The sequence below is a fragment of the Nelumbo nucifera genome, chromosome 3, assembly GCF_055504915.1.
Source record: "Nelumbo nucifera cultivar China Antique chromosome 3, China Antique-T2T, whole genome shotgun sequence".
Taxonomy (NCBI): Eukaryota; Viridiplantae; Streptophyta; class Magnoliopsida; order Proteales; family Nelumbonaceae; genus Nelumbo; species Nelumbo nucifera.
The window spans coordinates 69,121,474-69,147,611 of NC_142651.1; the positions used below are offsets into that span (position 1 = coordinate 69,121,474).

General features: G+C 41.0%; 1 protein-coding gene across 6 annotated transcripts in view; it reads left to right on the plus strand.

Moving 5' to 3' along the window:
- The window catches only part of LOC104590726 (myosin heavy chain-like protein), a 38,826-nt gene extending 13,628 nt beyond the window's left edge, over positions 1–25,198 (plus strand). For 4 of the 6 annotated variants that reach the window (XM_010249464.2, XM_088901795.1, XM_010249465.2 and 1 more), the window contains 2 exons: positions 10,821–10,896; positions 11,335–11,759. In XM_010249464.2, the coding sequence (XP_010247766.1) occupies positions 10,821–10,880 (60 nt within the window). In that variant the 3' untranslated portion in view covers positions 10,881–10,896; positions 11,335–11,759. Of the gene's footprint in view, positions 1–10,820; positions 10,897–11,334; positions 11,760–24,747 lie in introns of those variants that run through there. The other 2 variants (XR_016084343.1, XM_088901797.1) reach the window with 2 other exon arrangements.
- The last annotated feature ends 940 nt before the right edge of the window (positions 25,199–26,138 follow it).

Here is a 26,138-nt window from a genome sequence, read left to right on the forward strand (position 1 = left end):
TGAATTCCAGTCACCACTTCAAATGAACTTCTTCTTGTGGATCTATTTACTGAGTTGTTATAAGCAAACTCAGCTATTGAAAGCACTAGATCCCATCTAGAAGTATGATCACCAACTAGACACCATAGATCTCCCAAGATTCTATTTACTACCTCAGTCTGACCATCTGTTTGGGGGTGAAATGATGTAGAGAATTTCAGTTGAGTATTGAGTGGTTTCCAAAGTGTCTTCCAAAAATAACTCATAACCTTGGTGTGCCGATCTGATACAATAGTAGAAGGTACTCCATGAAGTTGAATCACTTTGAAAAATATAGTAGCAATATGTGAAGCATCATGTGTTTTGTTGTAAGGTAAGAAATGAGCCATCTTGGAGAAATGATCCACCACAACATAGATTGTATCGTGACCCCTAACAGTCTTGGGCAATCCAAGGACAAAATCCATGGATAGATCTTGCCATGGTTCATGAGGAATAGGTAGGGGTGTATATATAGCCCAGTGTTCTGCTTTTGTCCTCTGGCAAGTTGGCATGTCCTGCATTGCTTTATTATACGAGCAACACCATTTTTCAAACTAGGCCAATAAAGCCTATCTTCCACCATAGCGATGATCTTATCTCTACCAAAATGACCTGCCACACCTCCAGCATGTAACTCCCAAATAACAAAGTCCTGTAAAGAGGTATTTGGTAGACATAAGCGGGTATCATAAAACAGATAACCATTATGTAGTGAAAAGGAAGGATATTCATCTTGCTCCTCAGCTTGTAAGCCAGTATAGTTGATGCTGAAATTCTTACAACCAGCATAGTCTTGCTTTAGTTGATCAAAACCAATGACTAGGACATTCATGTTATGAAGTATGTAAGCCATCCGACTTGGCGCATCTGCCACTTTATTCTCATTTCCAGCTTGGTGCTTAAGAACAAAGGTGCATTCTTGTAGGAACGAAGCCCACTTCCCATGCCTATAGTTTAGTTTCTTTGGGTTCAATTACTTTAAAGCTTCATGATCTGAATAGAGCATAAACTCCTTGGATATTAAGTAGTGTCACCAATGTCATAGAACTTACACTACCGCATATAACTCCTTGTTGTAAATTGAATATTTCTGCTTGGCTTCATTTAGTTTCTCACTAAGAAATGCAATGGGATGGCCTTCTTGCATGAGAACCCCTTCAATTCCTACACCCAGATGCATCACATGCCACTTCAAAGACTTTAGAGAAGTCTGGAAGTTGTAAAATAGGTGCCTCCTGTCATTTTCTTCTTGATAGTCTCAAATGCCTTTGTTGCTGCCTTGGTTCAATTAAATTCTCCTCTTTTCATTGCATTAGTAATTAGAGCCATGATAGTGCTGAACCCCTTAATAAATCTTCTATAAAAAGTTACTAGGCTATGGAAGCTTCTAACCTCTTGAAGATTGGTATGGAGGGGCTATTCTAAGATAGACTTTACTTTCTTGGGATCAACACTTATGCCTTTAGCGGAAACAACAAACCCCAAAAATATAACTTTAGCTGACATTAAAGAGCATTTGTTTAAGTTGATATAGAGTTTCTCTTGGCATAAAACTCTCATCACTTGACATAGATGATCAATATGCTCTTCTGGACCATGGCTATATATAAGAATATCATCAAAATAAACAACTAGGAAACGACCAATGATCAAAGTACTTGGGTCATCATCCTCATGAAAGTACTAGGGGCATTGGTTAGTCTAAGTTGCATAAGTAACCACTTGTATAAGACATCTTTTGTCTTAAATACAGCCTTCCACTCATCACTAGGCCTAATTCGTATTTGATGATAGCCACTCTTTAGATCGATCTTAGAAAAAATGGTCGCTCCAGTCATCATATCAAGCATGTAGTGAAGCCTAAAAATTGGAAACCTATACTTGATAGTAATCTTGTTGATTGCTCTACTATCAATGCACATACGCCAAGAACCATTTTTCTTTGGAGTGAGAAGAGTTGGAACAAACACATGGACTAAAGCTTTCTCTAATAAAACCTTTCTTTAGGAGGTCATCAACTTGTTGTTTAAGTTTAACTTGCTCGTAGGATTCATATGATAAGCTGGTAAGTTGGGAAATTGTGACCCTATCTGCAAGTCAATAGCATGTTGAATGTCTTTCATGGGAGGTCACTCACTAGGTAGCTCTTCTGGTGCCAAATCTGAAAACTCATCCAACACTTGGACCACTTCTTTAGGCATTTCAGTACGTGGAACATTTGGTTGCTTTACCTCCTTGGATATTACAACATATACAACTCCTATCTCCTTGCTTTCTACTTCAAACTCTTTTTCGAAGAGCAAATGCAATGGTGTTTTCTTAGATTCAGCAATGGGCCCTTGGGTTGTGGTATCCTTTTGAGGTGGTCTGGCATGCCTTTTAATAACTTCTGGTGAGATTGGCTTATAACTCACTTCCCATTAAATAGGAAGTGATAGGTGTTCTCCCTTCCATAATGGTAGATATTCCTATCATACAACCAAGGCCTTCCAAGCAATATGTGTGTAACATTCATAGGAACAATGTCACACCAAATAGAATCAGAATAACTACCATAAGAAATAGTAACAAGGGCTCGTTTAGTTACCAGAATTGTTGTCTTGTCAACCCAAGCAATCTTGTATGTTTTTTTTTGATGTGGTTGTGGTGTCAACTTTAGCCAATCCACAGTGCCTTCAGAAATCACATCCATACTACTGCTACCATTTATGATAAGCTTACAATACTTGTCTCCACTCTTTACTACAGTTTGAAATATTGTTGTATGAAGTCAATCTTCCTTGATTTCTTCCTTTGGGGATGCAAGAATATGCTAAAATACACCAACATAGTTGCTATCTTCATCTAAAGCATCACCATCAGTGAAGGAATAATCCTCTTCTTCAGCTAAGTCATCACCTGGGTCACCTACCGCTTCAATGCCTTCTTCATAAATGATATTAAGGCTTTTGGTAAGACATTGGTAAGCCATATGGCCCTTGATAAGGTCTAGACCGACTAGGCTTATTAGAGCTGGCATTAGAATATTCTGACCTAGAAGTCTTTCCCCCATCAGATTGCTTACGAGCTGCATACTCCCCGGCTTGTGATACAAATTTTCTTGTATTTGTTTGCTTTAAACTCTTCTCAATTTTGACAGCAGCTTGGTAGGCATCATCTAAGGCAAAGACTCGTGTAGTTACTCTCTCTTTCTTGATTTCAGCCCTTAGTCCATTCTTGAATTGAGCCAACTTTTCCCTCTCACTTTCAGTAGTATCACATCTAATAGATAATTCATCAAATTTACGCATGTATTCAACTACAGATAGCATACCTTGCTTGAGGTTAGTCAATTCCTAACTCATCTTGGAAGTCCATTGGGAGGTACTTGTCCCTCAAATGTTTCTTCATTTCTGACTATGTAGAAATAGGACCATCACCTCTATTCTCCAATTGTCTCTCCATGCTTCTCCACCATACTTTAGCATGACTACCAAGCTTCATACCTGCAAATTTTATCCTCCAATCACCAGTCACGTCATACTAGTCAAAATATTCCTCTAGTGCAAACAGCCAATCTAAGAAAGATTGAGGATCTAAGGGGGTGTTCTATAGCGTAGATGAGAAATTGGGTGGTGTGTTTTCATCCACACCACACCTCCCCAACAAGGTAGTTGTTTTGCGCCATGGACAAAGATGTGTGGATTGAACCAGATCTGATTCATTTGCATTCCTAACGGCGGGAAATGGTGAACAATGGCATGCTTCTACCCAGCAACGGATTAGCCTTGTAATGGCCAATGAAACCAAATGGTAAGAGGGAAATATTGCACAAAAAAAAATAAAATCAAAGTGACAGTGGAATATGGAGATGTACATCTGACGGTCCAATGATGCAGCGGTGTTTGGAGTAGCAACAGTGCCTGACGTGAGATAGAGAGGTAGCAGACTTGAGCTTCACAATGGCGAGCCCTAATTGCAACAGTAATACGTTGAGAGTAGTGAAGCATGGGAAGACACACTATAGAGTGGTGCGAAGCATGGAAACAGATCGGAGATAAATGTCCATGGTAGCAATGGGCTGTTCATGAGAAATAACCCTGGACGATATTTTGCCCTGTGGTGTAGACTGATCCATGATATAGTGTGGTTCGGTCCACACCATAGTGCAACTGAACCATTGGTTTTGGGGTGGTGTGTTTGAAAATGTAACATCTCGTGGTGTATCCGCACCACCTAAATCTCCATTGAAATCAGAAACATCCACCTTTACCTTCTCGGTCATATCATTTGCATTAACCACTGTTAGCGTAGGGGTATGTTTGTCTTTATACCTTGATTGATGTTGTGTTGAAACATGTGCTCTTAACTTAAGTAAGGGCACATAGGTCTTTTCAGTTATGTTTTAATAATAATATAAATACTTACTGGCCGACTGGGAGAAGTAAGGTTGACTCTTTCAGTTCGAACCAGAATTCTCTCTTCTCTCTTTCTCTCTTTCTTTATCACTTTTTCTTCTTCTACATAACTGAACTCAGTCAGGCCGAACTCTAAGGCAGACCTGAATTATAACATGGTATCAGAGCTAGGTTAAATCTACCTAGATTTCTGCTTGCCTAGGGTTCATTCTCTGCGCACCCTATCTAGGGTTTTCTTCTTTTTTTTCTGTGTTCGATTGGAGATAAGGGAAAGGGCTGAAAAGGAGTGATCGCCCTCTTCCCTTGGGGGTCTCTATGCCTCCAGTCAGGTCGTATGTGGTCGGTTGCTGTGATTTCTGAGATCGCCCTCTCCTAGTAGAGGAAGAATAGAGGGCCGAACTGTGTGTAGCTGTTGTGTGTGAAGCGGCTGTTGTGTGTGGACTGCTCTCCTGCTCGCATGGGTGTTACTCCAGCGATAAGGTAAGGGATTTCAGTGCATGATATCTGTTATGGATTAAATAGGTGTGTTTCAAACCATTTGCTAGGGTTTCGACCAGTAAGCGCTAGGGTTTATGCTGGTTTCTTTGTGCATTTTGAAGGAAGAGATATGATCATATAGTGGTGAGATTTCAGGTAGTTGTAGGAGTAGGGTTTGTGGTGTAAAGAGCACACATTCCAGCAACAATTAGTGCTGTCAGTGTGACAGGTGTGACCTAGTGGTGTGTAGTGTGCAGATCTCAGTGATAATAGAATTCAGCAAGTGTGCAGAATTGGTGATAACATAATGGGAGACAATAAGGATTATAAACCTAGTGTGATGGTGCCTACAGACTACCTGAATGTTCAGATGACCTCCATTAAGTTAAATGGAGAGAATTATGTGCCTTGGGCTAAATCCGTTGAAGTTTTTCTGAAGGCAAAGAAGAAGGTAAAACACATCAGAGAGGAGAAACCCTCCTCTGACTCTCACGAGTATGAAGACTGGGAGCAAGAGGATGCTCAGATCATCACATGGTTGTGGAACAGTATGGAACCCAGGATTAGTGTGAACTTCATGTTCCTTGATACTGCCAAAGATGTGTGGGACCATGCGAAGAAATTGTATTCGGGGCAGGACAATACAACCAGAGTTTATCAGCTTTATCAAGAGTACTTTAATCTGCAACAGGGCAATCAGAGTCTTGAGGAGTACTATGCCAACATGAGGAACATACGTAATGAGTTGAATGTCTATCATACTCTCACTTCTGATGTCAAGATTCAACAACAACAGAGAGAGCAGCTTGATGTGACTAGATTCTTGGTGGGACTAAAGTCTGAATATGAACCAGTACGGGCTCAGATATTAGGGGGATCAGCTCTTCCGTCCCTAGAAGAGGTATTTGCTCGACTTCGGAGGATTTCTATCGGATCTACTGAGAACTCTAATATCTCAGATAGATATGCCTTTGCTTTTTCGAGAGGCCGTGGTGGTAGAGGTGGAGCTCGGGGAGCTCAGTCTGGCCGTGGTGTTGGTAGTGGTTCTGCATATGGTCGAAGTGGCAATGGTGGGTCTACTTATAATCGTGGTGGTGGTCGTACTGGGAGCAGAGATTCAGGGGGAGCCCGTGGTAGAGGACGTAGCTCAGGCCCGAGGAAGTGCACTCATTGTGGTATGGATGGACATACCATCAACTATTGTTATGATTTACATGGTCCTCCCTCAACCTGGGCCAATCATGCTGTGATCGGTGACTCAAGTTCCAGCTTTAGACAGGAGAATCATTCATCTGACCAGTTGCCTCCTACATCCACAGATGGTCCCATGAAGGAGATGGTGAGTGTTCCCCGTGATGAATATGAGAGGTTTATCCAATCACAGCAAAACACGACGACTTTTGCTCACTCAGGTATGGCTTGTCTGGCATCTACACCCAATCCCTGGATCATTGACTCTGGAGCCTCCGATCACATGACTGGAACTCCAGGTGTGTTTTCCTCCTTATCTCATTGCTCAACATCACAATCTATTACCCTTGCTAATGGTTCCACATCCTCAATTTGTGGTGTTGGTAATGTTGACCTAGATCCTGTATCCCTCTCATCAGTTCTGTATGTTCCTAAATTGCCTTTTAACCTTATGTCTGTTAGTAAGCTGACCAAATCACTTAACTGCTCCATTACCTTTTACTCTTCTATGTGTGTCTTTCAGGATCTCAAGACGGGGATGGAGATTGGTGGAGGGCATGAAGCAGGTGGACTGTATTATCTTGACGGTGGTGGTGGTAGAACTTCAACAGCTCTCCAGTCATCTCTTTCTCCTCTCTAGTGGCACTGCCGATTTGGTCATCCGTCGCTCAAAGTCTTGAAGTCCTTAGTTCCGTCCTTGAGTCAGCTTTCTGGTTTGGATTGTGAGTCGTGTCAGTTTGGGAAACACCATCGTGTTCCCTTTAGTTCTAGGGTTGATAACCGTGTGTCGAGTCCTTTTTCTTTAGTTCATGGGGTCCTTATAAAGTAATGTCATATAATGGATACAGATATTTTGTCATTTTTGTGGATGATTTTTCAAGTATGACGTGGCTCTATTTAATGAAAGAAAGAAGTGAATTGTTTACCATTTTTCAAAAATTTTATGCTGAAATTCGTAACCAATTTGGTACCCACATCAAAGTTTTTCGTTATGATAATGGCCGCGAATATTTATCCTCATCATTTCAGGAATACCTGGACCAACACGGCATTATACATCAGACCTCGTGTACCTACACCCCACAACAAAACGGGGTGGTTGAGAGAAAGAATCGCCATCTCCTTGAAACAGCAAGATCCCTAATGCATCACATGCATGTTCCCAAACCTTTTTGGAGTGATGTAGTGCTTACCTCTTGTTTTTTGATTAATCGGATGCCCACGTTCATCCTTGATGGTCAGTCTCCGTTTCAGGTCTTGTTTCCCACTTTGTCTCCGTTTCCTCTTATGCCGAGAGTTTTTGGGTGTGTCTGTTTTGTCCATAATCTGGGTCCTGGGAACGACAAGTTTGATGTCCGTTCTCTCAAGTGCATCTTCCTTGGCTATTCTCGGACCCAGAAAGGGTATAGGTGTTACCATCCTGGTTCTCGACGGTCCTTTGTGTGTGCTGATGTCAGTTTCTTTGAGTCTACTCCGTTCTTTTTGGGGTCTGGTGATGCTTCTTCCTCCTCATCACCTCCTCCTCTTCCACTTCCCGTTGTCGATCCTCCTCCCTTTGTTCTAGTCGTGACCAAATCCTTGCCTCCGGTGCCACCACCTGTTGAACGCCCACCTATCCGTCATGTGTATACACATCGCCCACGTGCACCAGCTACTACTCCTCCGGCTACATCTCCGTCGACGGATCCGGCACCAGACCCCCACTTAGCATCTGAGATTGATCTGCCCATTGCTTTGCGGAAAGGTAAACGTACTTGCACCCTTCATCCCATTTCTAATTATGTTTCTCTTACTCACCTTTCCGCTTCCCATCGCCAGTTTGTTACCTTGTTATCATCAGTTATTGTTCCTAAAGATGTCCAGGAAGCCCTTGCCTCTCCAGGGTGGTGCCGTGCCATGGAAGAAGAACTCTCAGCCCTTCATCATAATCATACTTGGGACCTCACTGCTCTTCCTCCTGGGAAGCAAACTGTTGGTTGTAAGTGGGTTTATACGATTAAGTATCTGCCTGATGGTAGTGTTGAACGTCTGAAAGCACGATTAGTTGCAAAAGGGTACTCCCAAACCTATGGCATTGACTACACAGAGACCTTCTCACCGGTTGCTAAGATAGGGTCAGTTCGTGTTGTGATCTCTCTTGCAGCCATGTATGAGTGGCCACTATATCAGCTTGATATCAAGAATGCCTTTTTGCATGGTAACTTACTTGAGGAGGTCTACATGGAGCAACCTTCAGGGTTTGTTGCTCAAGGGGAGGATGGTAAGGTGTGCAGACTAAGGAAGGCTATATATGGGCTTAAACAGTCTCCTCGAGCATGGTTTGGTAGGTTCAGTGAGGTGGTAAAGAAGTTTGGCATGAAACAGTGCAAAGTTGACCATTCTGTATTTAGTCATGACTCTCCGGGAGGAAAAATACTGTTGGTGGTGTATGTAGATGATATTGTTATTATTGGGAATGATAACATTGGTATTGACAGGCTGAAGACTTATCTGCAGGATCACTTTCAGACAAAGGATCTGGGTAAACTGAAATACTTCTTGGGGATAAAGGTAGCGAGATCCAAGTATGGGATTAACCTGTGCCAGAGGAAGTATGTGCTTGATTTGCTGGAAGAAACAGGCACATTGAGGTTGACTGTCACTTTGTGAGGGAGAAGGTGCTGAATGGAGAACTAGACACTACACATGTTAATACAGGAAATCAGTGGGCTGACTTATTTACAAAAGGCTTGAGTCGGGGAAGAGTGGACTACATATGTAACAAGCTGGCGAGTATATATCATCATATACTCACCAGCTTGAGGGGGTGTGTTAGCGTAGGGGTATTTCTGTCTTTATACCTTGATTGATGTTGTTGATCTGTAATGTTGTGTTGAAACATGTGCTCTTAACTTAAGTAAGGCACATAGGTCTTTTCAGTTATGTTTTAATAATAATATAAATACTTACCGGCCGACTGGGAGAAGTAAGGATGACTCTTTCAGTTCGAACCAGAATTCTCTCTTCTCTCTCTCTCTCTCTTTCTCTCTTTCTTTATAACTTTTTCTTCTTCTACATAACTGAACTCAGTCAGGACGAACTCTAAGGCAGACCTGAATTATAACAACCACCATGTTCAGCTTGTTCCATCATCTCATCAAACAGATTTGTGAGTGATGCTTCTTGATCAATCCCTTGCTGGGTATTTTGGGCTTGATTAGCTTGTGCAGGTGGTACCCTTGTGCAGTTTGTAGCTTTTTGTCATCCTCTAAGATTAACAGATCCTTCATCTTCACCATTATCATCTTCATGGACAGCTCCGTTGTTTCGTCCTCCATCCCTTTCATTGATTAGGGGTGCTACTTGTTGGATTTCTTCTTCTGTAGCTTCATGAAGTTCTTTTACTTGTGTTTCAAGGGTTCCAACTCTCTTGCAAACGGTAGGAATCAATAAATCTCTTTGTGTATCAGTCAGCCTACCCCTGTACTGCTTGCCACTACATGTAGCCATGATGATAACAACCTATAACCTTGGCTCTAATACCAACTGATGTAGGACCAGCTCAGTTCTAGTCCTTAAAGAATGTTGAATGGTCTTCTTGATCAGAGTTTTGTCGATGTTGATGACTATAATGGCTTCTTGAAGGAATAAGAGAGAAAATAGGGAGAGAAAGAAGAGAAAAATACCTGGAATCACTCACAGGATGCCTAGAATCACTCTAGGGCATGGGAATCACTCATCACAGCTGGCATAAAGCTGAATAAAACTCAATAAACTTCATTGCCCTTGTGTAAAACGTCCATATATATTTAGACTCTAAACTCATAATAATCGTAGGAGTCAATCTGTTAGACTCATAATAGTCTTAGGAGTCAAACTGTTAGACTCATACTAGTCTTAGGAGCCAAACTGTTAGACTCAATGATCCTAGTAGGACTCAAACTAAGCTGTCATATCCTATTTCAATTCAAAGAAGACTCAATAACTCTAATCCTACTTATGCAATGACTGAAATTTTAAATATAAACAAACTATAACTAGACAATCAAACCCTATTATTATTGGGCCCTACGGAAAAAATATTAAATGGCAAAAATACCTTTGGTGTTCAGTTCAGTCCAAATCCCAAGTACCATCACCCATCACTATGCCATATCAAGACCTGTTGTAAGGCTTTCTTCTTTCTAGAATAAGTCTTCAAGGGTGCTAATCGATTCCTATCACATCTATATTGGATTATTTACATGAATCCTGTTTTGCCATTCTGTTCTGTTTAATGCCATATCCATTCTTACATTATGGGTGCCAGAATGATAGAGGGAGCCTTGCCTATTTAACACCATAGCTGGGTGGTGTTTTGGTGGGTCACTTCCAGTGATTGTTCTAGCACACCCTTGCCCGTTTGACTCTATACTGGGGTTAAGGTGTAGCACGTTATTTCCGGAGGACACACTTAGCATGAACACAAAAAGAGTATAAGTCTTGGTGCCAGCTGCCAAAACCTAACACAAACCCTCCTTTAGTTGGGACTGGCAGTGTAAGACGAGCTCACACTAGCAAAAAGATTTTTCTTTTCTGTTTTAATTAGTATCCCAAAATGTTCTTAAAGAAAAAAGCCAATACATGTTTATACGAACATGCTCATGCTAAATATCATCTCTCTGTCTAGTACATTCATGTAAACTCCATTTTGTATTAGGTTATATCTAGGTAGAAATCCTATTATTTATCACATTTTTCTTTTATTTGCCTCAGATTATGGAGATCCTCAAGTTGGTTAGAAGAGAGCTAAGAGGAGAAACTATACCAGTTTGATGAGCTCTGTTGTAAGGTAAAAAAGTTTTGGTGTACCGTTTAAATCAAAATGGAACTAGATTCGTGTCTGGACCAATTTCTGGATACTACAGAATGGATTTGGAATTTTTCATGGGGTAACATGATTTAATCTCTCAAATCTTCCCTCTTCATGGGGATGGAAGCTTGAGTCCAAAAGCCCATGCAAGTGTTTAAAGTAAACCAACTTTTGGGGGGCATTTTTCTGAATTAAAAATTGAAAGGTTGGAAGAATAATGTCAGTGAAAAACCTTTACGGCTTTACCATGTCAGTTTTACCATCGCCTTTGTCTAAACAATGAAGATTGACAATTTGTGACAACACACGAACTAAAATGTATAGGGCATATTAAAATAGAAAGTACAGGGTATATTTTGAGGATGGCTTTTGCGGTATGAGCTCTAAGTTCGGTTCTTCATGATCTTGGATATGCAGGTTTTGTTTCTCTAAAAGAACTCTAGTTATACCCAGAAGAGTCAGGGATAGGAGAAATTCGATGCACAGATGGTTATGCCAACGTATATGACAAATTCATCAACTTCCACTGTTCCACAGGAAAAACTCAATCAAGCCCAGCTCTCATGACAGGTGTATTCTTTTTTAGTAGAGGATTTTGATTCATTCATTTCTTGCATATATTTCGACCAAAATGTATATTCGTCAATTTTGCAAGCGATCAAGATGAGATATATACCAATGCATTATTTATGTAGGTTTTGTCTTTTTTTGTGTGTGTTTTGTGGGGGGGGATGTTTTTTAGGTTTACTTCCAAAAAAGTGATGTTTTCTAGGTCTAGTTTGAAAGGAGTACAAGTACAAATATATACAGTGCAAATACATACAAAATTCAAGGTTTTACACCATATTTGTTTGAACACTTTTCAAACTGGTCCTTAATATTAAATAATAATTTTATAAGCCCCTTGTGAAAATATGAAACTAAAAAAAAAAAAAAAATAGTTTTTGACTCACTTGAAGTCATGTTTGTTGGTATCGGGTGCATATATATATATATATATTGGAAATGGATGTGTCACAATGTGCTTTGGATGCACACAAATACCGTGGAAAGTTGTCAAGTTTCGAAAAAAAAATATGGTGGAAAGATAGCGGATACTCTTGAATGCATTAGGGAACCTCGTCAAGGTTCAAAGTAGCTCAATACTTGGAAAACTTTTGTACTAGTAGAGTATCAGTGATCCTAAAAAGCGATACATATTGTACAACATACACCGATACATTTTGATATTATGAACCTGGTTGGGAGTTGCAAAATGTAGATGTCGTACAATAATTTAATGCATAAGACAATGTATTATATAATTAATTTAAAGATATATAAGACCCACGAAAATGTACAAGATCTGGCTTATGTGTATGATCTATAAATCAAAGAGTCCAGGACACAAATCAAAAGGCAATTGTTATCTTTTAATTATTTCATCAATGCTTTTATATTTTATTCTTTATAATTTTATAAACTATAAAAGTCAAGTATAATATTTTTTATTTATGTAAATAATCGGTATGTTATTTATTGTAAATTAAATTATTAATTAATAATTTACAAAAATATATAATCTTAATTTAAAATATCAGATCCATTGGAATTTCTAAGATGGATTATTATTATCATGGTTTTTAAAACCGACCTGGTGACCGAACTGGTCAGGGGTCTGGTTACCGGGTCGAATGGTCGGCCTGTTCCGACAAAATAAATAAAACATTAAAAAATTAAAAAAGTTGAAAAATAGTCAAAACCGTTTGAATGGTTCGAATGGTTAATCGGTTGGTTCAGCGGTTTGTTGACCAAAATCAACGGTTTTGGGGAAAAACGGAACCGGTCAGGTGATCAGTTCCCGATTTTTTCGGTCTGACCGTCCGGTCCATTCTGGTTTTGAAAACCATGATTATTATATGTAATTCATAAATTTGAACTACTAAATTAATTATTTTATGTGTTATCTCTATTTTTCCTTATTATAAAAAAATAGAAAATATTTTTTAATGTATTTTACATTTTTCCAATATTTTTGGGAAAATTCAAAGGTCTATTAATAGGGGTTTGGAATCAGAATGGTCCATTCATATTCTAATTGTTTGGTTGGGTGGAATCGGAATCCTATTCCCATTTTTGGTGGATGGCATTTCCCAAATTTGAGGGACAGGAAATGAAAATCCATTCTAGTTGATTCTGATTCTAGTTTCAATTCTTGTTTGAACCAGACAGGTGGGAGGAATATACCATTCCAATTTTGATTATGACTACAAATCAAATGAACCCTAAGTGAGAAAAAACTGCATTCTTACTCTTATTCTTGATTTTAGTGGACTTTTATTAGTGCAAGATGTCAAGTGTTCCAAGTACATCTAAGATGAAATGGAAGTTTTGAAAGTGAAAAAACGTACTCGAAGATTGAAATTAGCAAATATGGATAATTATAATGGCATTTGGCAAGTCTTTTCATGCAGTCCTTTGGGTTTCGTCAAGCTCAAAAGACTAAAAATTGGTCTTTTTCCGTTTGGTAATCAAAAGTTGGAAAGATGAAAAACCCAAAAAGACTGAAAAGGCTGAATTTTGGGAAGCTTCAAATGAAGCTTTTTGGCCTTTTGCATGTTATATAGCCTCTAAATGCATTTTTAAAAGCCCAGTAGACCGAGCTGCTTGACTAAATGGTCTTTGTCTTTGAAGACAAAACCCCAAAAGATCAATATGTCTTTTGACTAGTTAGGTTGCTGGAAGATGTTTCTAAAAGACTTGCCAAATGGCACCTATACCAGCATAAAATTGTAAGATCAAATCCACATATCAGAAAAGGATGAGGAGCACTAGAGAATATGGGAACTATCTCAACCAATTGAACACAACCCAAAAAACAAAAGAATAACAATTTAGAGACAAAAATGAAGTAGCACTAAAGAAGAAAAAGATGGGACTAATTCTCATGAAAATAGACTTACATCCTCAACTTCATTAGGAAAGGGAAGTTTGTTAGCTTCAAAGTTTGATGGTATATTTTTCTTAAATAGTTAATGTGTTTAATTGGCGTTCGAGTGAAACAATAATGGCCCAAAATAAATAGTTTCTTCATTAATGTTCACTACATCCACTTTTTCTTCAAAAAGAAAATGAAATACAACAATCCTCATCAGTTGGGAAGAATGTCAATGCCTTAATAAGTCAAGGTGACTTTGAGTATTGCCATTCGATTTGCCACCTGCATCGTGTATGCTTCCATGCGATTGACTAACTCTTCATAATTGACGTTGGCACTAGTAGCCTCATTCATAGCTTAATGGAGCTGGCGGCTAGTTTCATGTCTGTATGCCCTTAACTCCAATCAGATTGATGTACTTGATAACATTTATTGTAAATGAATAAAAGTGCATAATTGATTCATATGATTTGGTGTGTTTCTATTTAATCCCTTAAACTGGATACTTATGAAACTCGTGTTAGTTTAGAATCTTCACAGCCGTTGGATAGATCTAGAGAGATTTATCCTACCAAAGTTGACACTAATGTGCTGCTAAGTTGGTTTGGGTGGCTTGTCTCAGCTGCCAAGGTGAGACCTGAGGTACATGTAGTGTGGGTTTTCTTGAAACCTTAAATCGGACCAAATTCCAGTATTGCCCTAGACATTGGAGATATATGGGCAAACTGAAATGTTACACTTGACCCCTAGACTCGGTTATGATATTGCACTAGGTGTCAAATTTGGCTATCTTTGATATGCCAATCAGTGAGATCCATAGAGGGGGTCAAAACCTAAATATGTTGGGACAGTTTGAGAATTCACCTGAGTAGGTAATCATAGTGACATGATCAACCCCTTTGTCGGACAAAGTGAATGATCGAGGAATGCACTATCTTTTTTGGAAACCTAAACTGTCGGCAGTGGATTTCAAATGTGTTTGAAATTTGTTTTGCAAAATATATTTATATAGAAATATACATATATATATATATATATATATATATATATATATGTATATATATATATATATATATACATATATATATATATATATATATATATATATATATATATATATATATTATGATTTCAAATTGTTTGCAAAAGGTTTTAATTCCCGGGATCCATGTGAGTAGAGAGTACAACACTGTACCTTGCAACTGAGGGAAAAATCCTCTCTTGTCGGGTAGTGTTTGATCATTAAGGGAGGAAAGGTTAAGTATAAGACTATTTAGGGATAATAAACCTGATGGGCTAATCTCACATAAGTGAAGGGATTCGAGATCCATCATATGGATGGCCGAATCTTGCAGGTAGGTTGGGCGAAATTTCAAAAATTTTCTCTTTCCTCATGTGGGAATCACATTCCCTGTTTTAGAAAATCTACATTTTCAAGGATCAATCTTGAACCGTAAACCAAACCAGATCTGAAACCAGAAGCAGGAGAGGGATATACCTGATACGGAGAACCAGTATTTCCCAATGGAGGCGTTCACGCCCAAGGAAGGATCCAAAAACTACTCCCACTGAAGATGACGCAGTGTAGGATGGAACAGAATCAGCAATGTTCGTCCAACGAACCGAACCCTTTACAAGAAGTCGTTGGAGGCTATGAACACAACTTCAGATCAGCCTTTCTCCAAAGGCTCATATCAAGATCCAATCTTGATCGTTCCTACTTGAAAGAGGAAATCGAACTGGTAGTAATGGCGGCGGCAGGAAGGAGGCGGCAAGGAGAAAATAGCTCAGTCTCACTGGGTGCTGTGATCTCTCTCAGATTTGAATGTGATGATCTTCTAAAGCTGACGCTCCCTTCTCCTTTTATAACCTTAAAGGGTGTTAGACAGTTTTGTATGCCCTTAGCTTCAATCAGAATGATGTACTTTATGAGTTTATTGTAAATGAATAAAGATACATATTTGATTCATGTTTTGGTATGTTTCTGTGTAATACCCTTAAACTGGACACTTAATGAGACTCGTGTTAGTTTAGAATGTTCACAGCCAATGGGTCGGTCTGGGGAGACCTATCCTGATAAGGCTGACACTGTAGTGCCACCAAGTCGGTTGGGGTGGCTTGTCTCAGCTGCCAGGGTGAGACCTTAGGCACATACCGTGTAGGATTAATTGAATCTTTGAACTGGACCAGATTTACAGTATTGCCCTGGACCTTGGAGATTGATGGGCAAAACTGGAAAGTTACACCCGACCCCTAGACTCGATTATGATACTACACTAGGTGTCGGATTGGGCTGTCTTTGATGTACCAATCAGTGAGATCCTTAGCGGGGGTCAAAACCTGGGTATGTTGGGACAGTCTGAGAATTCATTTGAGTGGGTGATCATAGTGACAGGATCAGCCCCTTTGTCGGACAAAGGTAATGATCGGGGATGCACTCTCACTGATGGAAACCAAGACTGCCGGCAGCCGATTTCAACCGTTGAGATTTGTTTTGCAAAACGTATTTTATATAAGATATAAAAGTATATATGTATGGTTTCTAAATTGTTTGCAAGAAGGTTTTAATTCCCGGGATCCATATAAGTGGAGAGTGCAACACTGTTCCTTGCAGCCAAGGGAGATGTCCTCTCTTGTCGGGTAGTGTATGATCATTATGGGCTGAGAGGTTAAGTGTAAGACCATTGAGGATAACACCTGATGGGCTAATCTTGCATTTGCCCACAGTCCCTGGGTGTTACAAGGTGGCTTGGCCTAGGGACCACTTAGTGTAAGTGTTGGGCCCATAGAGCTCATTTGATGGGTTTCAGGGGGTGCACTGTCATTAACAGTGTATTCGGCCAGGCCTTGTAGCAAAGGCTGGGCCGAACCCATGTAGCTGATGTGTAGATCAATGCTTGGGTCCCACGCCATACAAGGAAGCCCAACTGGGCAGCAATTTGTAAGCCTTTTGAGTACATAACCTTAAATGGGCCTTAAGGCCATTTCGAACTGGGCTGATTTGATCAGTCATTTAAAGGGGGCGAATTCTGAAGTGGGTTAGCTAAAAGGATTAGGCTTAGACCCTATCCACTCAGAGAGTCCATGATCTAAATAAGATTTTGATCTGGAAACCTCCTAATTAGATTAGGAGACAGATGATCTTACCTGCAGATAAGATAAGGGTTATCCCTTATCACTAAGGACTTCTAACCCAAATATGATTTGGATTAGCAGCTCCTAATCTGATTAGGAGCTGATCCCTTTTGAGAATATAAAAGGGGAAGGGGGCGGCAGCCTACTACACAACAACATCCATAGCATTATTCTCTTTGAAAAAAGAGATTGAGAGATTTCCTGCATACTGCGAATTCTCTCCTGCCGCCACCTTCCTGCTTTTGCCATTCCTTCAGTTTGATCTCCAGTTCTTGGGAGCAATCAAGATTGGATCTTGATTTCAATCTTTTAGGGAAAAGATTGGTTGGAGCTGTACTCAAGTCGTCCAGTTGATTCTTGTGAAGGGTCAAGTTCTTTTGAAGAACATTGCTGATTCTGCTCCATCCTTCATTGCGCCATCTTCAGTGGGAGCAGATTTTGGATCCTTCCTTGGGCGTGAACACCTCCATTGGGAGAAAGTATTTCTCCGTATCAGGTATAATCCTCTCCCACTCCTTTTGGTTCAGATCTGGTTCAGTTTATGGTTCAAGATTGATCCTTGAAAATATGATTTTCTAAATAGGGAATACGATTCCCAGTTGAAGGGAGAGAAAAATTTTTGAAATTCGCCCCTTATTCCGTAATCTTTGGGCGTCCATAGGATGGATCTCTCATCCCTCAGTGGTGGGCCCCACACCCCATCATGAGGTCTCGTGCGGAACCCTAGCCGATTTAGGCCCACCAAAATCTAGCTTTATGAAAGTCAGTGGGAGCCACTTTGGTTTGACCTAAAGATAAAACTAGGGCGCAATTATCTGTTCCCTCCAGATAATATGAGTGCATGTGATAGGGAGATTCATATGATGAACTCTCTAAAGGCCTTCCATCATTAGCACAAGGATGGGTCCTTCAGTAATGAGGAAACGCACCAGAAAATGGGCCATCCATTTGCTGTTGGGCTTGTCTAAGTGTTTCATAAGATGATAGGGGCGTCATAGACCGATGTGGGAGGGGCTTCACCAGAAAATGGGAACTCTCTCACGGTACCTTGGCGTTCACGAACATGATGGGTAAGCACTCACTGGATAGAAAGGTTTACCTGAAAACGGCTCTGAACCTTGTCTGACAGAGGCCAAAGGGAAAACTCATATGATGAGTGGATATGATCCTTCACAGAAAGGTGGTGGGGTTATGCAGCTGAAACAGTTGGCCTCATGCACCCTATGTGATTTCCCACATTTCCAGAGACAACCCGTAGTATCCGTCACTGAGAAAGGAGGGAAATCTCAGAGACGAATAAATGGAAATGGATCGTAGATTAAAATCCATATCTATGAAATGAACATGAATCAAATTAGGTCGTGGACTGATGTTTGCTCTTTTATCAGAAAATGGCAAACAGATCATTTGCAAAGCTACTTGATGATAACAAGTTGAAAGGCCCAAACTATGCTGACTGGTACAGGAACCTTATGTTGGTCTTGACCTCTAAGAGATTGGACAAGGTAGCCAAGAATCCTGCCCCGGACCGTCCGGGAGATAGGGCTTCTGAGGCCTGAAGAAGAGAATACCAAGAATGGGAGGAGAAAAACTCCCTTGCCCGCTGCTATATCATTGCCTCCTTGGACAATCCAATTCAGAGGCAGTTCGATCAGATCGAACTTGCTAAAGACGTATTGGACAGTCTTAGGACAATGTACGAAGAGCAGAATCGTTCTACTCGGCAGAAGGTCTTGAAACAGTTCATGACCGCGCAGATGACCAAGGGCCAACAAGTTCACGACCATTGTCTTCGGATGATGGGCTATATCAACGAACTAGAGGCTCTTGGATCCGGGCTGGATCTGGTGACTCAGATCGATGCTATTCTCAACTCTCTGCCTCCATCCTTTAATCCATTCATCATGAACTACAACATGAACAAGCTGAATGTCAGCTTGCAGGAACTCAGCAATATGTTGCAGAGGGCCGAAGAATTGATTAAAAAGGATGAGCCCATTGCCATGCTTGTTGAAATTAGCAAATCGGGCAAGAAAAGGAAGGCAAAGAGAGCCCCAGAAAAAGGCTGCCAAACCCAAGAAACAGAGGAAGGACAAGGCATCAGATGCTTGTCATTTTTGCAAGAAGACCGGCCACTGGAAAAGGAATTGTCCTGCCTACCTGGAATCCAAGAAAGGTAACTTCGAAACTTGTGTTATAGAAACCAATTTGTTGGTAGCTTCTGCGTCCATGTGTATTGACTCCGGGGCTTCAACTCATGCGTGTAACTCACTGCAGGGGTTCAAGGTAATCAGAAGGCTGAGTGAAGGAGAAGTAACACTCTACTTGGGGACTACTGCAACTGTTGCAGCCACGGCCATAGGAACCGTGGAATTATGTTTTAGAGAAGGAATAATTGTACTGAAAGATTGTCTTTATGTACAAAATTTAAGAAGAAATTTGATTTTTGTCTCAAAACTGTGTGCAGATGGTTATTCTGTCTTCTTTAGTAATACGATTACTATTAAAAGGAATAACAGATTCATCGCATACGGGGAACTGGAGAACGGTCTCTATGTTCTACATCATTCTCTAGAAACTAACATAACTGAAACTACGTCGGTTGAAAACCCCAAGAAGAGAGCCCGTGATACAGTTAATCCCACGTGTCTGTGGCATTACCGACATGGCCACATCGGTGTTGACCGAATCACAAGGTTGGTAAAGGATGGTCCTTTGGATTTTCTAGCTGTAGAAGATCTTCCCACCTGTGAGCCTTGCCTACAAGGCAAGATGACGAAACGGCCATTTGACGGTAAGCCTAAAAGATGTACAGGCACACTTGACCTAATACATACTGATGTATGTGGTCCCCTGAGTGTTAGGACACGAAATCAACATGTGTATTTCATCACCTTCACAGATGATTTTTCACGATATGGTTACGTGTACCTAATGAGACACAAGTCTGAATCCTTTGAAAAGTTCAAAGAGTTTAGACAAGAGGTCGAGAAACAGTTAGGGAGAGAAATTAAAGTCCCTCGATCCGATCGAGGTGGTGAATATCTCTCTGACGAATTCAGGGACTACTTAAAGGACAATGGGATAGTATCACAATTAGCTCCTCCTGCTACACCACAACTTAACGGTGTTTCAGAGAGGAGGAATAGGACCTTATTAGATATGGTCCGGTCGCTTCTCATACACTCAGAGTTACCCACATCCTTTTGGGGTTACGCATTAGCGACTGCGATTTACGTGCTGAATCGGGTTCCAACCAAATCGGTTCCGAATACTCCATATCAACTTTGGATCGGAAAGAAACCAAGTGTCAGACACTTGAAGATTTGGGGTTGTCCAACACACGTTAAAAGAACGAGTGCAGACAAGTTGGAATCTAAGACCAGCCGTTGCCTATTTGTAGGCTACCCAAAAGGCTCTTTGGTTACCTTTTCTATGACCCAAGTGAGCAGAAAGTGTTCTACAGTCGAAATGCGCAATTCTTGGAAACCGACTATATCCTGGACACCCATCGTCAGGAAGTTGTTTTTGATGAGGAGAGCTCAGCAGCAGTGGGAGATGTCCCACAAGTTCCAGGTAGTGACCAACTTAGAAGATCCACTCGGGCATCCAGGCCACCAGTCCGTTATGGTTATGACCAGGATAGTTACCTGGTGGAAACCTTGACTAGTGAGGACGATCCCGTGAGTTACGCGGAAGCTATGTTGGACATAGATTCTTAGAAGTGGGTGGAGGCCATGAGGGCAGAGATGGACTCAATGGAGACCAATGGAGTTTGGACTCTAGTAGATCCGCCCTCCGGGGTAAAGGCAATTAGTTGCAAATGGATTTACAAGAGGAAGAAGGGCCTCGATGGTAAAGTTGAGACCTTCAAGGCTCGTCTGGTGGCGAAAGGGTACACTCAGAAAGAGGGCATCGATTATGAGGAAACCTTTTCGCCTGTGGCCATGCTTAAATCCATTAGGATCCTGCTAGCTGTAGCAGCATACCATGATTATGGGATTTGGCAGATGGATGTCAAAACTGCATTCCTGAATGGAGATCTTGCTGAAAATATCTATATGCAGCAGCCGCAAGGCTTCGTTGCTGCAGGTCAGGAAACCATGGTATGTAAACTTAACAGATCCATATATGGACTTAAGCAAGGTTCTAGAAGTTGGAACATCCGTTTTAACTCTACTGTCAAAACGTTTGATTTCGAGCAGAATCCGGATGAACCCTGTGTCTACAGGAAGTACAGTGGGGATAAGGTTACCTTCTTGGTTCTGTATGTAGATGACATTCTACTCATTGGGAATGATGTAGGAATGTTAACTACGGTGAAAGTATGGCTATCACAGCAATTCTCCATGAAAGATCTTGGAGAAGCCTCCTATATACTGGGTCTTCGACTCTATAGAGATAGATCGAAGCGGATAATAGGATTATCCCAATCTGCTTACATTGACAAAATAGTCAAGAGATACAGCATGGAAAACTCCAAGAAAGGAAACGTTCCTTTCAGGCACGGAGTCACCGTCTCCAAGAAGATGTCTCCTAAGACTTCTGAGGAGATTGATGGCATGAAAGACGTTCCTTATGCCTCAGCCGTAGGGAGCATCATGTATGCCATGCTGTGCACTCGTCCTGACATAGCTGAGGCAGTGAGTGTAGTAAGCAGATTTCAGGCCAACCCAGGGCAGGAGCATTGGACTGCTGTGAAAAACATACTTAAGTACCTTCGAAGGACAAAAGAGTTTTGTCTGGTGTTCGACGGTAGCTCACTACAGATTTAGGGGTTTACAGATGCCGATTTCCAGTCAGACCCAGATGATAGAAAGTCTACATCTGGATATGTTTTCACGATAGGATCGTGTGCAGTTTGCTGGAAAAGCAGCAAACAGGGGTCCACTGCAGACTCCACGACCGAGGCCGAATACATTGCCGCAAGTGAGGCTGCCAAAGAAGCTGTGTGGATGAAGAAGTTCGTTCACGAGTTGGGAGTTTTTCCGTCCAGCACATCACCCATCCCATTGTTGTGTGACAACAATGGAGCCATTGCTCAGGCTAAGGAGCCACGAGCCCACTCGTAGTCGAAGCACATCGAGAGGAAGTACCATGTACTGCGGGAGATTGTTGGTAGAGGGGACGTCTTGATTCAGAAGGTAGCGTCAGTGGAAAATGTAGCAGACCCATTGACAAAGCCACTATCACAGAAAGTGTTTGAGAAACACGTGGAAAGCATGGGACTCCGGCTAGTACCTGATTGGACCTAAGTGCAAGTGGGAGCTGTTAGACAGTTTTGTATGCCCTTAGCTTCAATCAGAATGATGTACTTTATGAGTTTATTGTAAATGAATAAAGATACATATTTGATTCATGTTCCCTTGGTATGTTTCTGTGTAATACCCTTAAACTGGACACTTAATGAGACTCGTGCTAGTTTAGAATGTTCACAGCCAGTGGGTCGGTCTGGGGAGACCTATCCTAACAAGGCTGACGCTGTAGTGCCACCAAGTCGGTTGGGGTGGCTTGTCTCAGCTGCCAGGGTGAGACCCTAGGCACATACCGTGTAGGATTAATTGAATCTTTGAACTGGACCAGATTTCCAGTATTGCCCTGGACCTTGGAGATTGATGGGCAAAACTGGAAAGTTACACCCGACCCCTAGACTCGATTATGATACTACACTAGGTGTCGGATTGGGCTGTCTTTGATGTACCAATCAGTGAGATCCTTAACGGGGGTCAAAACCTGGGTATGTTGGGACAGTCCGAGAATTCATTTGAGTGGGTGATCATAGTGACAGGATCAGCCCCTTTGTCGGACAAAGGTAATGATCGGGGATGCACTCTCACTGATGGAAACCAAGACTACCGGCAGCCGATTTCAACCGTTGAGATTTGTTTTTGCAAAACATATTTTATATAAGATATAAAAGTATATATGTATGGTTTCTAAATTGTTTGCAATAAGGTTTTAATTCCCGGGATCCATATAAGTGGAGAGTGCAACACTGTTCCTTGCAGCCGAGGGAGAGGTCCTCTCTTGTCGGGTAGTGTATGATCATTATGGGCTGAGAGGTTAAGTGTAAGACCATTGAGGATAACACCTGATGGGCTAATCTTGCATCTGCCCACCGTCCCTGGGTGTTACAAGGTGGCTTGGCCCAGGGACCACTTAGTGTAAGTGTTGGGCCCATAGAGCTCATTTGATGGGTTTCAGGGGGTGCACTGTCATTAATAGTGTATTCGGCCAGGGCGTGAACACCTCCATTGGGAGCACCTCCATCTTCAGTGGGAGCAGATTTTGGATCTTTCCTTGGGCGTGAACACCTCCATTGGGAGAAAGTATTTCTCCGTATCAGGTATAATCCTCTCCCACTCCTTTTGGTTCAGATCTGGTTCAGTTTATGGTTCAAGATTGATCCTTGAAAATATGATTTTCTAAATAGGGAATACGATTCCCAGTTGAAGGGAGAGAAAAATTTTTGAAATTCGCCCCTTATTCTGCAATTTTTGGGCGTCCATAGGATGGATCTCTCATCCCTTCAAAGGGATCAGCTCCTAATCCCATTAGGAGTTGATGATCCAAATCATATTTGGATCTAAATTCCCTTTAAGAGATAAGGATAAACCCTTATCTTATTTGCAGATTAGATTAGCCCTCTCCTAATCTGATTAGGAGGTTTCTAGATCTGAATCTGTATTCAGATTTGGACTCTCTAAGTGGATAGGGTCTTACCATATCCTATCTGCTAATCTATTCTCAGATTCGCCCCCTCTTTAACTGATCAAATCAGCCTAGTTCGAAATGAGCTTTAGGCCCAATAAGAGTATGTGCTCACTTAGCCTTCCATATTGCTGCCCAGTTGGACTTCCTTGTATGGCGTGGGACCAACATTGATCTACACATCAGCCACAAGGGTTCAGCCCAGCCTTTGTTACAAGGCCTGGCCGAATTCACTAGAAAGCCCAGTGAACCCCTTAAGCCCATCGCATGGACTCCATGGGCCCAATACTTACACTAAGTGGTCCCTGGGCCAAGCCACCTTGTAACACCCAGGGACTGTGGGCAGATGCAAGATTATCCCATCAGGTATTACCCTCAATGGTCTTACACTTAACCTCTCAGCCCATAATGATCATACACTACCCGACAAGAGAGAACCTCTCCCTCGGCTACAAGGAACAGTGCTGCACTCTCTACTCACATGGATCCCGAGAATTAAAACTCTTTTGCAAACATTTTGAAACCGTAATATATATATTTATATCCGTATATAAAATATATTTTGCAAAACAAATTTCAACGATTGAAATCGGCTGCCGACAGTCTTGGTTTCCATCAGAGAGAGTGCATCCCCGATCATTACCTTTGTTTGACGAAGGGGCTGATCCTGTCACTACGATCACCCACTCAGATGAATTCTCGGACTATCACAACATACCCAGGTTTTGAACCCCTCTAAGAATCTCACTGATTGGCATATGAAAGACAACCCAATCCGACACCTAGTGCAGTATCATAATCGAGTCTAGGGGTCAGGTGTAACTTTCTAGTTTTGCCCATTAATCTCCAAGGCCCAGAGAATACTGAAAATCTGGTCTGGTTCAGGGTTTCAAGTAAACCTACACTGCATGTACCTTAGTTCTCACCCTAACAGCTAAGACTGGCCTCCCCAACACTTGGCGGCACTTGATGGGAATAAAAAGTATCATATTTTTATCCCCAAATATTCATTCTTTTACATTAAATTAGCACTTAATTAGACTTGTTATTCTTGTATTTCGATTCAGGGCAAGCAAGAAGGCGACAGGAGGAAAATAAGGCTAATTGGACGATTTTTCACAGTTTCGGCACCGTTCAGTAATCTGGGCATAACTCTTACATCCGGACTCCGATTGGGATGATTCAAGATGCACCAGAAAGATAAGTGAGAACTCCACAACTTTCATGTTCTGGGTTTTGACAGATTCGGTCTGTATCGAGGTCAAAATCGGGCCCAAATTCGGAGAAAATTCGTAGAGAAGCCCAGCCCACAACTGAAGCCCAATTCGCAGAAGAGCCTTGTAGCAGCCCAATTTATTGAAGAAGCCCAACTCGAATTCAAGAATAAAGAGTCCCATCAGATTTAAATTTCAAATGTAATTCTAGAAGGATAAGAGGATTGAGATTACTAGATAAGAGATGGGATAGGGTTAGATCAAAACTGATTAGGACTTTCTATTTTTGAGGATAATCTCCTAAGAGGAGTTGGAGAGAGCCCCTCCTCCTAAAACTATATAAAGGGGGGGGGACCAGCTCCAGGCATCAAGCAATCAAGCAAGCAAGCAGTCCTTCCATTTTGGAAGCAAAGGGGGATCGTTGATTCGATTGTGTCATCGTGAGATTATGTGCTTAATTTAATTTATTGTTTTTAATTCAAGTATTCGTTGATTCCTGTGCATGTTCTTATGGATGTTAATGTTGATTAGTCTGAAAAATTAATTAATGTTGATCTTCCTACTGCTATCCATAATTCGATGATCCGTAATTGTCACGAATAGTGGTACAAGTAGCAATTAGGTTAATATCTTTTTGTGTTAATTGTTCGTGACAGCCTTTGACCAATGTATTGACATGTTTTAACCTAAAGGGAATCAACGGAACAAGATTGGATAATTGCAACTATCTCGATTATTTTTATTTTGGTTTAACTATTTTCACGGAGGTTATTGCTATCATTAATTGATAGGGAACGCTGTCGTGCCCAGTTGGTCAATGATAAGTGTTGATCGAATGCTGGGTTTGGTCAACTAAATTAGGAAAACACGAGGTTTATTATGGCTATCCTAATAAATTCGAAGGCTAAATGCTTGAATTACAAGACTGCTGATTTTTACCTATGATCGATGACCAATTGACTCAATTCGAACCCTTGGATCAAGGTTGGTAAGACTGGATATTCCTTGTTAGTTGTTATTTGCTCTTCTGTTATTTTAGCATTTTAATTATTCAAATTTTCCACTCTTTATATTGCGCATTAGGCTAAGAAATTAATTACTGGTTCCCTGTGGGATTCGACCTGGTACCACTGTTACTACAAGTTTATAGTAAGGTGGAACTAGAATTAATTTTTTTTATTATTTTATTATTTTATTATTTTTTTTATTCTTTTGTTCTTTTCTTTTTTTTTTTAATTTTTTTC